The sequence below is a fragment of the Takifugu rubripes genome, chromosome 5, assembly GCF_901000725.2.
Source record: "Takifugu rubripes chromosome 5, fTakRub1.2, whole genome shotgun sequence".
Lineage (NCBI taxonomy): Eukaryota > Metazoa > Chordata > Actinopteri > Tetraodontiformes > Tetraodontidae > Takifugu > Takifugu rubripes.
The window spans coordinates 5,331,831-5,344,873 of record NC_042289.1 but is presented as its reverse complement, the minus strand read 5'-3'; the positions used below and the strand labels follow the sequence as shown (position 1 = coordinate 5,344,873).

The following is a 13,043-nucleotide window of genomic DNA, read 5'->3' as shown; positions in this document are numbered from 1 at the left end:
AGAAATGCTAAGATCACTTTAAAAACGACACATACAACCAAAGCTTTTATTGTGCAGCTACACAAGCACAAACCAACTTCTTCAGCACCTTTGCCTAAATGCTCTGCATTATCAGGAACTTCTGGGAAATCACCCTCGAGCAGCGTGTCATGATCGATGTTTTTGCCTTTAGCCTGGACGCCAGTTGCACTTCCTGTCCTCTCCTGCTCATCCTCTTTTTGCCTTCCATCTCCGACCCACCGTCCCTCTTCTCATGCTTGAGTCAGTCCAGCCGCTGACGGGGGATTTCCTGGAGAGTTGCTGAAGCCGCACTTCTTTTCACTTCTCTTTATTTTTCTGCAGATGAGTCCCTGCCTTTCATCTGTAATTGTAATGAACTAAAACAGAAACAGCATTTCTTTCTTTCTATCCATCTATCTATCTATCTATCTATCTATCTATCTATCTATCTATCTATCTATCTATCTATCTATCTATCTATCTATCTATCTATCTATCTATCTATCTATCTATCTATCTATCTATCTATCTATCTATCTATCTATCTATCTATCTATCTATCTATCTATCTATCTATCTATCTATCTATCTATCTATCTATCTATCTATCTATCTATCTATCTATCCAATCACCAAATGGGTAATGTGCTGCTTTTGTATTGTGATACTTTTCCTTGTATCTCATTTCTTGCACATTTCCACCCACGGTGTTGTTATTGTTGGACCAGACCTGCATCACTGCTAAATATGGTCACATCCACCCCCCCACACCCCCCGGACTAATCGCTCGCCGTGGTCTCTCTCCATCTGACATTTGAACTCGGGCAACTCTGCAGAACCAGCTGCTTCGTCCCAGTGTTGAATCCTCAGGACAGGAGGCTGCCCCCCCCCCCCACCCCACCCCCCACCTTCAGGAGCAGTAACAGAGGAGATTTTGATGACATGTCGCCTCTGAACGTGCGACTCTGCAGCAGGGGAAGGCGACGGCAGGAAGTGTGAAGGCAAAAACCACAGTGGTGTGTGGAGCACCGAGTGATTGACAGCGAGACCGACGCCGACTCTGTGAGACAAATATACACGGAGGAAGTGCCTCCCACTCTCCTGCCCCCTACCTCTCTCTCCCTCTCTCCCCCCCCCTGAGCATTACTCATGGTAGCGTTGCCGAGCAGCAGCCAGTCGTGTCTTTCCCCGCGCTGGGCTCACTCCTTCCTTCATCCTCTCAGCTCCAGCAGACCAGACCTCCTCACCTTTCCTTAGCCTTCACATTCATTCGCCTTATTTATTTCTTTATTTTTCTCAATTCACCCCCCACCCCCACCCCCCACCCCATCTCCTCGCTCCTTGCTGGGGGCATCAGCAGGGGCATCAACTTTTGGTGGGTGCATGCGTGTGTCTGGGGTCTTCAGCATGGAAGCGGTGGCACTTTACACGTTCCGTGCCACTGAGGGCGACGAACTCAGCTTCAACAAGGGAGACGTACTCAAGGTAAGAGCTGTCGGACGTCCCTCACGTGATTCACATCTGGAAGCCGCACTTTTAGCAGTGACAAAGTCAGTGGCCTGTCCAGAGCAACGGCGAGCACGAGAGCTTGGTCCCAGGGATGCAGATTTCCTGTTGCAGCGCTTTTCCACCCCCCCATCAGAAGGATCTCTATCTTTTTAATTACTTCCACTGTTTTGGGATAGAGATAACAACTATCCTTCCTCTGTTAATAGCCGGGCATGCTAATTCGGCGTCAGTACAGCTGATCCTGAGATACATCCTGCACAGTTGCGAGTTGCTGTGTTAGAAAATCCCTCCTTCCATGACAGCAGGAGTAAACCGCTGCTTCCAAGAGCGAGAACACAACAGCTGTTCGAGAGTCTTAGAGCGATTGAACACAAGATGTGACTAATAGTTCCCTCACTGGGAAGGCGGCGGGTGATCAGCACACAGTTGCACAGCAGGGTTTTGTTTCAGGGTCAGTTCTAATCTGCCAAATCTGCCGTATGGGGCTTGTTTTAATTCCAGGATTGTGAGCCGTAGCGTTTTAGAAAGCTCTTCGGATGTTTCCGCAGCCTCGTTGTCTCTGTAGACTTGACGCAACTTTCATTCCTGCCAGAACATTTCATCTCCTCCATAAGTGTCCTCAACATTTGAACCCATCCTTTCATTTCAAGGGGTGTAGAATCTCAGCGTGAATCTCTACCATGCTCCAGACCACAAATCCATCTCCTTCAACTGGAAGGACTTCCCATAGGAACCTGGTTCTGCAGTTTTCTACTGCTTAAATGGGAGTTCTGGGAGGGTTAATCTTGATTTGAACAAAAGTAAGAGCCGCGTTCGAGCGATGAATATTTGAATATTCAGGTCTTGTGGTCACATCCTCTTTTGTAGTTGCATCTAAACGCCTCGGTGTTTGGGCGTGTAATGTGCCGTTAAATTTACCTCCGTAGTAAAATGAAATGTGTTTAAAGCTGTGGCCAAGTCTGACCCAAGGGACTCAAAAGTGGAGCGTGAAAACACACGTTGTTTTTGTTCTGCAAACACCAATGCAACAGCGCAGTGGTTTGGGGTTTCAGTTGGATTTAGATCAAACCCCAGATTCGTCTGTTGTGAGCTGCAAAGTGTCCAGGTTGATATTCAGCAGGGTAAATATTCCAGTAGGACACCGGCTTTCTTCTCAGGTATATATGATATATATAGTTGGGAAAGGGGTCGTTTGGAGAGGAATCAGTGGCTGTGGATAAATCCAGTATGGTTAAATTAGGAAGAAGAAGAAGAATAGACATGGATCAATGGGATCTGCCTGGGATCTTTTCCAATTTTCCCTGTTCAGATCAAGTGGGACAGTAATGATGCCAAAGTGGAATAAAATTACCTACAAAGCGTGGCAACTGCAATACGCTGAGAGACTTTGCTTTGTTTCTATAAAAATCACACTTTCACACGTCTATCACGCCACACATATTTGGGAAAAGCGGGACACGGGGCCCAAAAATAGTTCCCGAAGCTGCGACTTTGGCGTATCGGCCTTTTTCACTTCAAAGGAAAAGTTAAAAATGTACCAGCGAAAGACGACTGGAAGCTAGCTTCCTCATTTTAAACTCGTTTGATATTTCACCCCCACTTAATCCCATCTGCCCAGCCAAAGAACAGAACCCCGAGCTGGGCCCGCTGGAGGACGCACCGCCATCGCGGGCTTCGAACGCACCGCTTCACTGACGCCCTTTTATTTGAGAGACGCTAACAAGTCTAAATTAGAGTCAACAACTGATGGTTTTGGATTTGTTTAGGCTCATTAGAGCATGCAACCCCAGCTCCAGGATACCCCGGAGAGCCTAAATGACTCCTAAATGTGACAGAATGGTGGCAACAGTTGTAGTTTGGTGACTGAAGCTATATACAGCCAACCCTTCCACACCAGGTGACACTTTTTAAGTGCACATTAAATCGACGGTGCGTGAAATGAGGGTCCCACATGCACCGAGATGACTGAGCCAATGCGGAAAGAAAGTTCTCTCTTCATAATTCTCTTTTTTATTTCCCTGCGATAAAGGGAAGCCTCCAAACATCGGCTCTGAGGCGATAAAGACTGATGACACGACACGTGTCGCTGGAAAATAAGCGGGCCGCAGCCAAAACCCATCAAAATGCGACTGAAGGAAGATCTGAAACGAAGAAAGAACGGCGATGGATCGAGGACTGTTAAAATAGCAGAATGCCCTCAATACGTGACGCTCTTCTCCTGCAGCTCCACAGAATCCACACCTCTAAGCAGACGTGGCAGGCTGTTTAGATAAGCATTGCGCAACACTTGTGGTCCCTCTTTTTGCCTTCTTCAACCTTCACCGTCTTCACCGTTTCTTGACACTTCTCTGGCTGCTCAACAGATTCTGCATCAGGGCAGGAAAGGACGTTCCATTTGAGCAGAACCAAGAGTTCATCAAAAGTTGCAGCTGTCCTGCAAACAGGCAGTTTCACACCCGTTTGCTTCCTCCGCTCACCTGACGTCACTCGGCCCCCCACGCTGCTGCCTAATATTCTGTAATAATCACAAGTCTCAGACGGAACAAACTGCTTCACCTAAAGCTTCCTGCAGCTAAAATTCCCCTGTGTGCGATGGCGCGGCATCTGCGGGGGCTGTGAAATGGTGAGAGAGACAGAAAAAAAGGCCCAACCTGAAATCCCTCTTTGGAGCAGGTGTTCAGTACAGTCTGATCTAAATTCCCCTAAATCCTCCATAACAGAGCTTGAGAGCGGCGTGCGCTGGCAGTCGTGCGCGCTGCCAGGACGGGGTTCAAGAAGTTTCTGTTTATGATTGATATTTTTAATGTCTATCACAGTAATTAATGCGGATGTGTGTTTCCCCTTCCTGTGTCTAGATCACCAACATGGAGGATGACCCTAACTGGTACACAGCCGAGCTCCACAACAGGAAGGGCTTCGTGCCCAAAAACTACATCAACCTGCGGCCACACGCGTAAGCACGCGCGCACGCCTCCGACGTGCTCACGTTTCACCCATCTCGGACGCACGTGGCTCGGGGGGCTTTTCTGTCCTGCATCGGACATCTGCACTCTGGCATAAGGCAGCCTCCCCCAGAGGGACACACTCACTGGCTGCCTTATGTAACCACATCACACGTGTGTGTGTGTGTGTGTGTGTGGGGGGGGGGGGGGTCAAATGTATCTCCATTAGATGTTCATCCATCGGCTGGGTTCTACTTTATGATTGTGACAAAATTCTAAACGGTCCCTGCAGCCATCCGAGGGCCTCCGAGCTCATTAGGGAGGGAGCTGGAGCTCTCTGAGCACATGCAGCAGCTTTTGGGTTACGATCATACGATCATCGCGTATCCCTGACCCGCCTCAGCACACGGGTTCAAGGAGGCAGAGTCCCTCATTCCAACGTCCCCTGCAAACAGAGGGATGATTAAAAAAGAGAGAGCAAAGTTTCTGCATTGGTGCTTCGCTGCTGACAGCTGACGTCCACTATTTTGGGATTGGTGTTGTCTTAAAAATATCTCCTCCGACGAGCTAATTTTAGCTTTTCGCCCCGCTCTATTTTTACCTTCTCGTCTTTTTGCTCTGATGTGGATGTTATAAGTGATTGGATATAGGTTTGCTACGGAGCCTGTGTGTGCAGGCTTTGCAACACTGGACCTCATCCTCTCGTCTTCCTCCTCTTCCAGCTGGTTCGCCGGTCGAATATCCCGCAGTGTGGCAGAGAGCCGGCTCAGGCAGCGGGAATGTGGGGCCTTCCTGGTCCGAGAGAGCGAGAGCGCCCCCGGGGAGTTCTCCATGTCCGTCAGGTAAGGGACCACATTCAGGGTTTCCTTCCCTCACGTGAGACCTCTGGCACTCTGACACGCCAGTTTATCCGCTGGCACCATTAAAGTTTCATTCTGTCTAATTCAATTAGTGCGTCGGTGTAAACATGTTCAGTACACTGAGGCGTGCACAGCTCCGTACTGCCCCCCCCCCCTCTCCCCCCCCACAAACACACACACTACCTCATCAAATTTTCAGGCACATAACTACAATGTTGGTGGCTGTGAAGGCTGGGGGTGGGGATAAAGATTGGGGGGGGGGAATGTAGGATGTGCAACCCCTGTGGCCAGATGTCAGCTGATCCTGTTTGGCACGCTGCAGCATCTGGAGCTGCTGATGGGGAGCGATTAGTTGACTTGTCAGGGGGCGATGATCCGGGATGCAGCTGGGACCCAACCTCTCCTCTCTGGAGTCTGGACCTTTGGCTCAGGGACGCGTTTGGAAGTGAAACACCGAGGCCGTTAATCCGAAGTGGCTCACGCTGAGGGGTTAGGGGTGGGATTAATTGGTTTATTTGTGTCTGGTTCTGACAATGTCTGGGCATGATACGTCTCCCTGGGGGATTTAGGACGGGCTTTTTGGAAGCCGTAATGCAGGAAAGTAAAAATAACCACAAAGAATTAAGTTAGGCAAATGATAGGGAAGCTGTGTGGAGAATGGCCGAGAGGGCACGGAGAGGATCTGTGGGGAGACTTAAGAGGGTTTTGGTTCTTTGTCAAAGTCCCCCCGGCTGCTGATGTCGGATGGTTGAAAACTGGGTCAGGTGCGTGTGCATGTGTTCTCGCAGCGCCAGGGGCGTCTCAGCACAGCTCAGCTCCATCGCTCCACTGAAATCTGATACTGGCTATATCTTTTCTACCAGGGCATATTATATATTTCGCATGGCTAAGGGTTTTTACCCCTTTGGTTTCTATCTAGCTTAAACTTCAACTTAACGCTGCGAGGCAACTGTGCTATGCAGCGCGCGGCCCTGCTGACCTTAGCAACAGGACAACGGAGAGTTTGAGATGTTTTGCTGGCTGGAGATGAAGCCGTGGTGTAAAAAGCCTTTGTAGGGATGGTTGCAGGAGCACTTCTGCTATTTCTTTTTCTTTAAAATTCCAACTGGTGTTTTACGTTATCACCAACACTGAAATGAACCGAAGATTATGAAAATGTGGCTTTCGCTTTCCTGGAATGTCGAGTCTCACCCTCCCGTTCATGAACATCGACCCACAACTGCAGATCTGTGACACAGCATCAGCCCGTCGGGCCCTCCTTCACTTCCTTTCGCTCTGTGATTATCGTGAAATCTTGAGCTGCCTTCACTTCCTGTAGTGGAGAGCGCGGGCGTCAGTGTGGTTGTTGGATGTCTTGCTGAACTAAAGAGCTGCAGCCTGTTTCCTTTAGCCGAGCAGAGAACAAATGAGATTTGCTTTCGATTTTGTTCGAGCGCAGCAGACAGTAACGCGGCCCGACTGTGGCGGTGCAGCCCAGACTCACACTGCTGGAACTCTCATGGTGAAGCCGCCCATTTTAATCCCGCTCCAGGTGTCACTGACTCATGATTTCCAGTAGCTACAGTGCTGATTCAGACCTTTCGTTCAGCATCATCGATGCTTCTCTTCTGTCTTCAGAGGAGAAACAAAAATATCATTAACTGGCTCTGGATTATGCTCTTTTAACCATCATTGGTTCCCACATATAAGCTCCACAGGTTTTGTGTAATGAGCCAGACGAGCGAAAGATGCGTGACGGGCTGAGGAAATGAAATCTGTCAGCGCGGCCATGGATCAAGCTCCTTTCCTTCATGCTTCCACAGTAGACGGAGGCACCAAATGGTCTGATAAGACCAAAAGCAACATGATTGATCCCACTGATAAAGCTGCTGCTGTGTGAGCTGCAGCTAAAGTGTTCGTTAAGCATCTGAGAGAGCAGTCAGGGACCGACAAGTGCCACCTTTAGGATAACAGATAACCCCTCTAGCATCATTTTTAATGTTAGAGCAGCCCAACATCACGATTCATCATCACGTATCATAATTCTGTTGCCCCCCCCCACACACATGTGACGCTCTAGGTTACATTATTGTCAGATTCAGTCCTCATCAAGTGACTGTTTGAATGTGGGATGCTAAACGGGATACTTTAAGGATAGTGTCTCACAGAGTCAACCCATTTCTGCTTTTTCATTTATTATTTATGACTAAGAGGATTACTGAACCGTCGCACGGTTTTATAAGACAAACTAACTCCACTGTCTCTCTCACACACACACGCACGGGTACACACAGACACACACTTTTGTTATATTGTCTCCGTTAATCGGTCTCACTCTCATTATCCCTTAAGCTGTCTCTCTGTTCATGGCTTGAAAAAGAAAATAATCTCTGTTATCAAGAGCTTTAATTACACCAGATCGGGGGAGTCGCGAGGACACACATGATTGCTTGTGGTCTGTGCCAGTAACACTGGTTCTCTGGTTGGTAATTGTTTGATTTGGAATGATACTGAAATGGCCAATGTCATTTATTAATACCGTTTCATAGCATTTCTGGAAAAACAAAACCAAAAACATAAACCGCTGCTGGCTGCAGTAACCATGCCACACCGGTAGGGTGCAGCAAACAGTGGGGTTGAGTCGATCAAACTTTTTGTGCTGGTTGTGATATGCTGTGCACGTGAAGGAAAAAGGCCTGCAGCAAACACGGAGGCACAAGCGATCAGATTACAAACAGAAGAGAATGGAGAAGAAGGAGTCTGATAGACGGCCAGATAGACGAGAGGAATGCAGCCTGTGGAGGAGACAGACAGAAGTCTTTCAATTCTGACAGGGAGAAATGAGGACATACAAAGAGTGAAATAGAGGAGTCAGGCAGATGGGCAGCGTGGAGAAACTGAATGTCACCAAGTCATCGGGGAGTCGGTCCTGCTTGCCTGTGCAGATCAGTGTTTGAAGAGAGAGTGGGCCAGTGCTCTTTCTTTCTTACCCAAAGAGAACCTTGGTTAACTGAGGTGAACCAGCAAGAGTTGAGACACAATAATGGGGAATATATGCAATATTGCATCACCGTGGTGTTAAAACATGGGAGGAAATGATACTTTAGCCATTTGTAGAGTAACAGAAGTGGTTAAAATGGATGGATGTATCAGTATGCAGTTGCATAACAGTGAGAGGGTGGTGAAATGTTCAGACTTCTAAAGATACGCTGCCAAGTTTCTTAGCAACCACCAAGCAGCATAGGAGGGCAGGTAGCATTAGCAAATCTGGCCTCGCGCTGCATGCTCCGTCTAGGCTGTTTCATCCTATTTTGTCTCGGAGCAGCACAAAAGTGGTGAATCTAAATGAAGTGGACGGCACGTTGGTGCAGGCCAGGCCAGCTGACAGCTGTGGAGTCAAAGGGACAGCTTTGATGACGAAAGGCCGAGACTCTTGGTCCCGACCCAAATACCCTCTTCCAAATTTATCAAACGCTTAGAGCAATATGGGATGTGGGGACAGGATTATGTCTGGATGCCTGCATCAATCAAACCTGCTGTCACACACCGTATACGCACACACACACACACACACACACACACACACACACACACACACACACAGATCATTCTGCTGTCCTTTTAAGCTCTCCCTCTGCTTATTTCACAGTTACGGGGACCACGTTCAGCACTTCAAGGTGCTGCAGGACCGCGGCGGACAGTACTACGTGTGGGACGAACTCTTCCCGTCTCTGAACGAGCTGGTGGAGTTCTACCACTGCAACAGCATCGCCAGGGAGAGGACCGTGCTCCTGCGGGACCCCGAGCAGTTCGCCAGGGTGAGCAGCGTCTTTCGCCCAACGCCAACCTGGTTTCAGAGCCAACTGAAAATGCTGTTAGCGACACTGGCTCGGAGAGAGTGTTTGTTTGTTTGGCTTGTTTGAATTAGAATTACAGGCATTTCTAGTTTTACAATATTTAAGAGGCATAACAGGTTTTAAACAAGAGGATTTCTTGGATGAGCAGAAAGTAGCTTCTGTTTGAACAACCAAAAAAACTCCGCTTGCAACAAATATCTAATTCTGGGACAAGGATGAGTTCCGAATGAGCGGCTGTCTCCTCTGAATTATTGATGTGAAGCTGGGAAATGTTGCATCTGTGAGCTGTCAGGTGGGTCGTGGGATCGAACCGCGTTCTCTCACAGCCACGGATGCCTGAGAGGATTGGTTCCTCCATATGATTATTAATGATATCTGGGCTTCGGTGGGGATTTTTCTTTTTTTTTGTGGATAGCGAGTGAGATTGGATCAGTGCCTTCTCCCCCGACCAATCAAGTCCAAATACAAATCTTAAAAACCTGCTTCCATGCAGTCATCCCTATTGGTGACACTGGCCGTGCATGCAGAGGACATCCAGAAGGACCCCTGTAACTGAGAGACTGGGAGACAATGCCAAAAATCTTGAGCTAATCCCTTTTTCCCCCTGCGACCTCGCTTCATTGTGGCTTTCAGGCCTGTTCAAATCAAAGACTGTGAAGCTGTGACAGGTTAATTTTAACTTGCATGATTCACAAGCTTGTGGCCACGAGCTCACTGCAATTGTATACATTGAAAGGGAATAATACAATGCGTGCAATCACGCGGCCTCTGTGCTATAGAATGAGACAGAAAAACCCCCAACAGCTTTTCTCCAAATCTTTCTTCCTTTTTTAAATGAATAGAAGGCAGAAGCTCAGACGAGAACGAGACCGACGGACTGATGAGGAATCTCAGGAAGACCATCCTGTTTACACTGAAACATCGGAGGTTTTTTTGTCCCAGTATTTATATACACGTGTGCAAGACAAGGACCTGATTGGTGGAATTTTGCTCTCCGCCATCTCACCGCGGTCGGCAACACCTCTTCCATCATTACAGCCGGAGAGAGTCGGGGTTTATGCTTATTAAACGGGATTTGTCAGACAAAGCAGGGCGTTTGCATGTGAGCAGATCTGAGATCCGTCCTTCCTCAGAACCAGATTCCTGTGCAGAGATGCAGCTCAGGTGCGACTAAAGAGTTGAGCCCTGGCAGAATCACTGCATCCTCTAAAAAGGGCCGCGATTTAACAACGGATGCACGCTATTTACCACAAACGTCACGACAGCACTACTGATGATGTATCCAGGTCAGTTCTGAGGCTTCCACGCGATCCTTCAGTTTGCGTACATCCAGCTGTGCCTGAGGTCTGATCTGGGCACAACTGCTCTGAATCAGGATCTAATGAGGTCTGCGTGCCCAGGAAGTTAGGTTGACAGCCCTAAAGTACAACTATTTACTTTGTTACAGCTTCCTCACAATTCAATGAGAAGATCTGCAGCCAACCCAGCTTTAGCGCTGTTTGTTTATCTATTTTATTTATTTATTTTTATTGTTTATTCATGTTATTTAGATGGTTGTGGCGTCACTGCAGAACTGGTAAACTCACCTCCCAACAACGAAGACTCGCTTTTGGTGGGCGTGTGTAGTTTAATCTTGTCCAAAGCTCGTCTAGTTTTAGGGTTAGGGTTATGCACCGTTTAAACCGTCATTTCCCACCGCAGGGGGAACGCGAAAACATTCGCCAGGACTTTGAATCGGCCCCTGGAAGAATCGCTGGATTGAGTTAGCAGAGCTAAATGAAGGACGCCCGCTGAAACGAATCCCTGAATAGTAGAAGAAGCGTCATGAAATGATGAGAAGCCAAAGGATCACAATAGTCGCTACGGTTACCGGCTGACCTTAGGCTAAACTCTCAGCCGTTTGCTATGAAACCGCAGCCTGCAGGTTAACAAACACGCCACGCCGGCCGGCCTCGTCCGGGCCTTGGGCATAAACAAAGCTGCGACACCCACCCGAGCCTCTGTGGCCCAGCGCAAAAACCCTTTAACGTTTCCCTCGTTAATGTTTCACAGAGCGAAGCGACGCCGCGGCTCAGACAAACTGCCGGGAAGCTTTCGCTGCCCTGCTCCTCACACCTCATTTCGAGTTATCCCGCATCTCCATTCTCGTTTCGAAGGACCACGTTGTGTGCGTTAGGAGTACGTGAAATATTTATACCATAAGCACTTCCTCCGTTACGGGTGAAGCTTCATCCTAACACGCGCGTGTCAAACAGACACAGAAATAGCAGCCAAGCCTGCAGCTCAGTTTTGATCCCTGCGAGGTAATAAAAATCTGATAAAACAAGCTGGACAAAACCTCCTTTTTTTATTGATGTTAAGCAAAACAATCAGACAGACGTTGTGGAATTTATTGCGTGAGCGATGGATGTAGTGTAACAAAGAACCCAGACCTGTGATAGAGCTCTCATCTGAACGGCTTCCTGTCTAATGACAGGCTAGTTAGGCCTGTTTGTCTTGTGTCAGTGGTAGTCAGGATGGTTTTCCATCGGCTCGACTGCCTCTTTAATCCCCAATAATCCCAGTACAAAGAACATATTAAACAAGTTTAATATGTGTTCCCCTTTGGCTGGATCTTTGTTCGTCTATAAAACCACAACCACCTCATTTCCACGCTGCTGTTTTGGTCCATTCTATGCATATAAGGAGAGGAAGTAGTTTTACTGAGAGTGATTCAGTGCAGTTTTCTTTGGCAACTAGTAAACAAGCTTTTATAAATATATATACAGCTACTTTAAACAGTCGAGGGCCACCAGGCCTGTTTAGACTGTCAACAGACTGTGGAATTCAGTCTGTAGATGCTGCACAGATCTTCAGATTGAACTAATCCGTTGACCTCCTGAAAGTTGTGGAGGACATTTTGTGTCATGGCCGATTATCTGTCGGCGCCTTCTTGCTGTGCGCCGTTGTGTGATTTTAAAGAATCGCAGAGTTGCTTTCTAACGCTTCCACATCAGCAAGCTGTCCAACTCTCTAAGATCAGAGGGAATCTGCGTGGTTTGGTTGCCATTAACTCCTCCTCCTCTCCCCCCCCGCAGCGTCCTCACCACGGCCACGCCCTCTTCGACTTCACGCCTCAGCATCCCACCCAGCTGCACTTCCTCCGCGGCGATGTCATCGAGCTGCTCGACACCTCGGATCCGCTGCGCTGGAGGGGACGTTGCCACGGACACGTGGGCTTCTTCCCGCCTGAATACGTCCAGCCCATTTACCACTGCCAGTGACCCCACCTGTCAAACGGACCCGTTGGAGGGAAGTTCACCGCCGAGCGACCCCTGGCTTCCCCCCAGCACTGCTTCCTCCGCCCTCGTTAATATTTGGGGCTTATAAACGTGGGAAAAAATAAGAAATATGAGGACTGATTAACGTATCAGCCTGGACTGAGCGCCAGAATCTGGCATGTAGTGAACATGAGAGCCGGAGGTTCTGAGGATCCGGACAACAGCGGGTTCTCGCTGGTGTGGAAGGTGCTGTTGGAGAACACACGCAAAAACCTCTAAACTTCATGTAGGTACTCCTGGTAATGTGAGCGTATATGTGAGTAAGCCTGGGGGGTGTTTAATCTGAGAGGGGCACAAATCATCAGAATTAATCGATCTCTTTGGTTGTTTTGCATATTTATTCAGAATCGCCTGTAATCGTTGACGTGAAGCATTATAAGCAACGTCGTGGACCACAGCCACGTTTAATGTGATTATTAAGTGAGGAGAACCTCTGAACCAGGAAAAGAAACACGGTGATACATGTACTTATGTAATCTTGAAGCTGTCTGAGTTCTAAATGATTTATTGAAATGTAACGAAGGGCTTCCACTTGAGGTATCTTAATTAAACATCTATCTCCCAACGGCGTGAACA

At 48.2% G+C, this 13,043-nt stretch overlaps 1 protein-coding gene across 1 annotated transcript; it reads left to right on the top strand.

Annotated features, from left to right (window-relative positions):
- Positions 1-1,175: 1,175 nt before the first annotated feature.
- Positions 1,176-13,033, top strand: grapa (GRB2 related adaptor protein a). The gene is made up of 5 exons (XM_003964524.3): positions 1,176-1,485; positions 4,365-4,462; positions 5,174-5,293; positions 8,940-9,108; positions 12,225-13,033. Exons 1-5 carry the CDS (start codon positions 1,384-1,386, stop codon positions 12,408-12,410), a joined length of 675 nt encoding a protein of 224 aa, XP_003964573.1. The 5' UTR covers positions 1,176-1,383; the 3' UTR covers positions 12,411-13,033.
- The last annotated feature ends 10 nt before the right edge of the window (positions 13,034-13,043 follow it).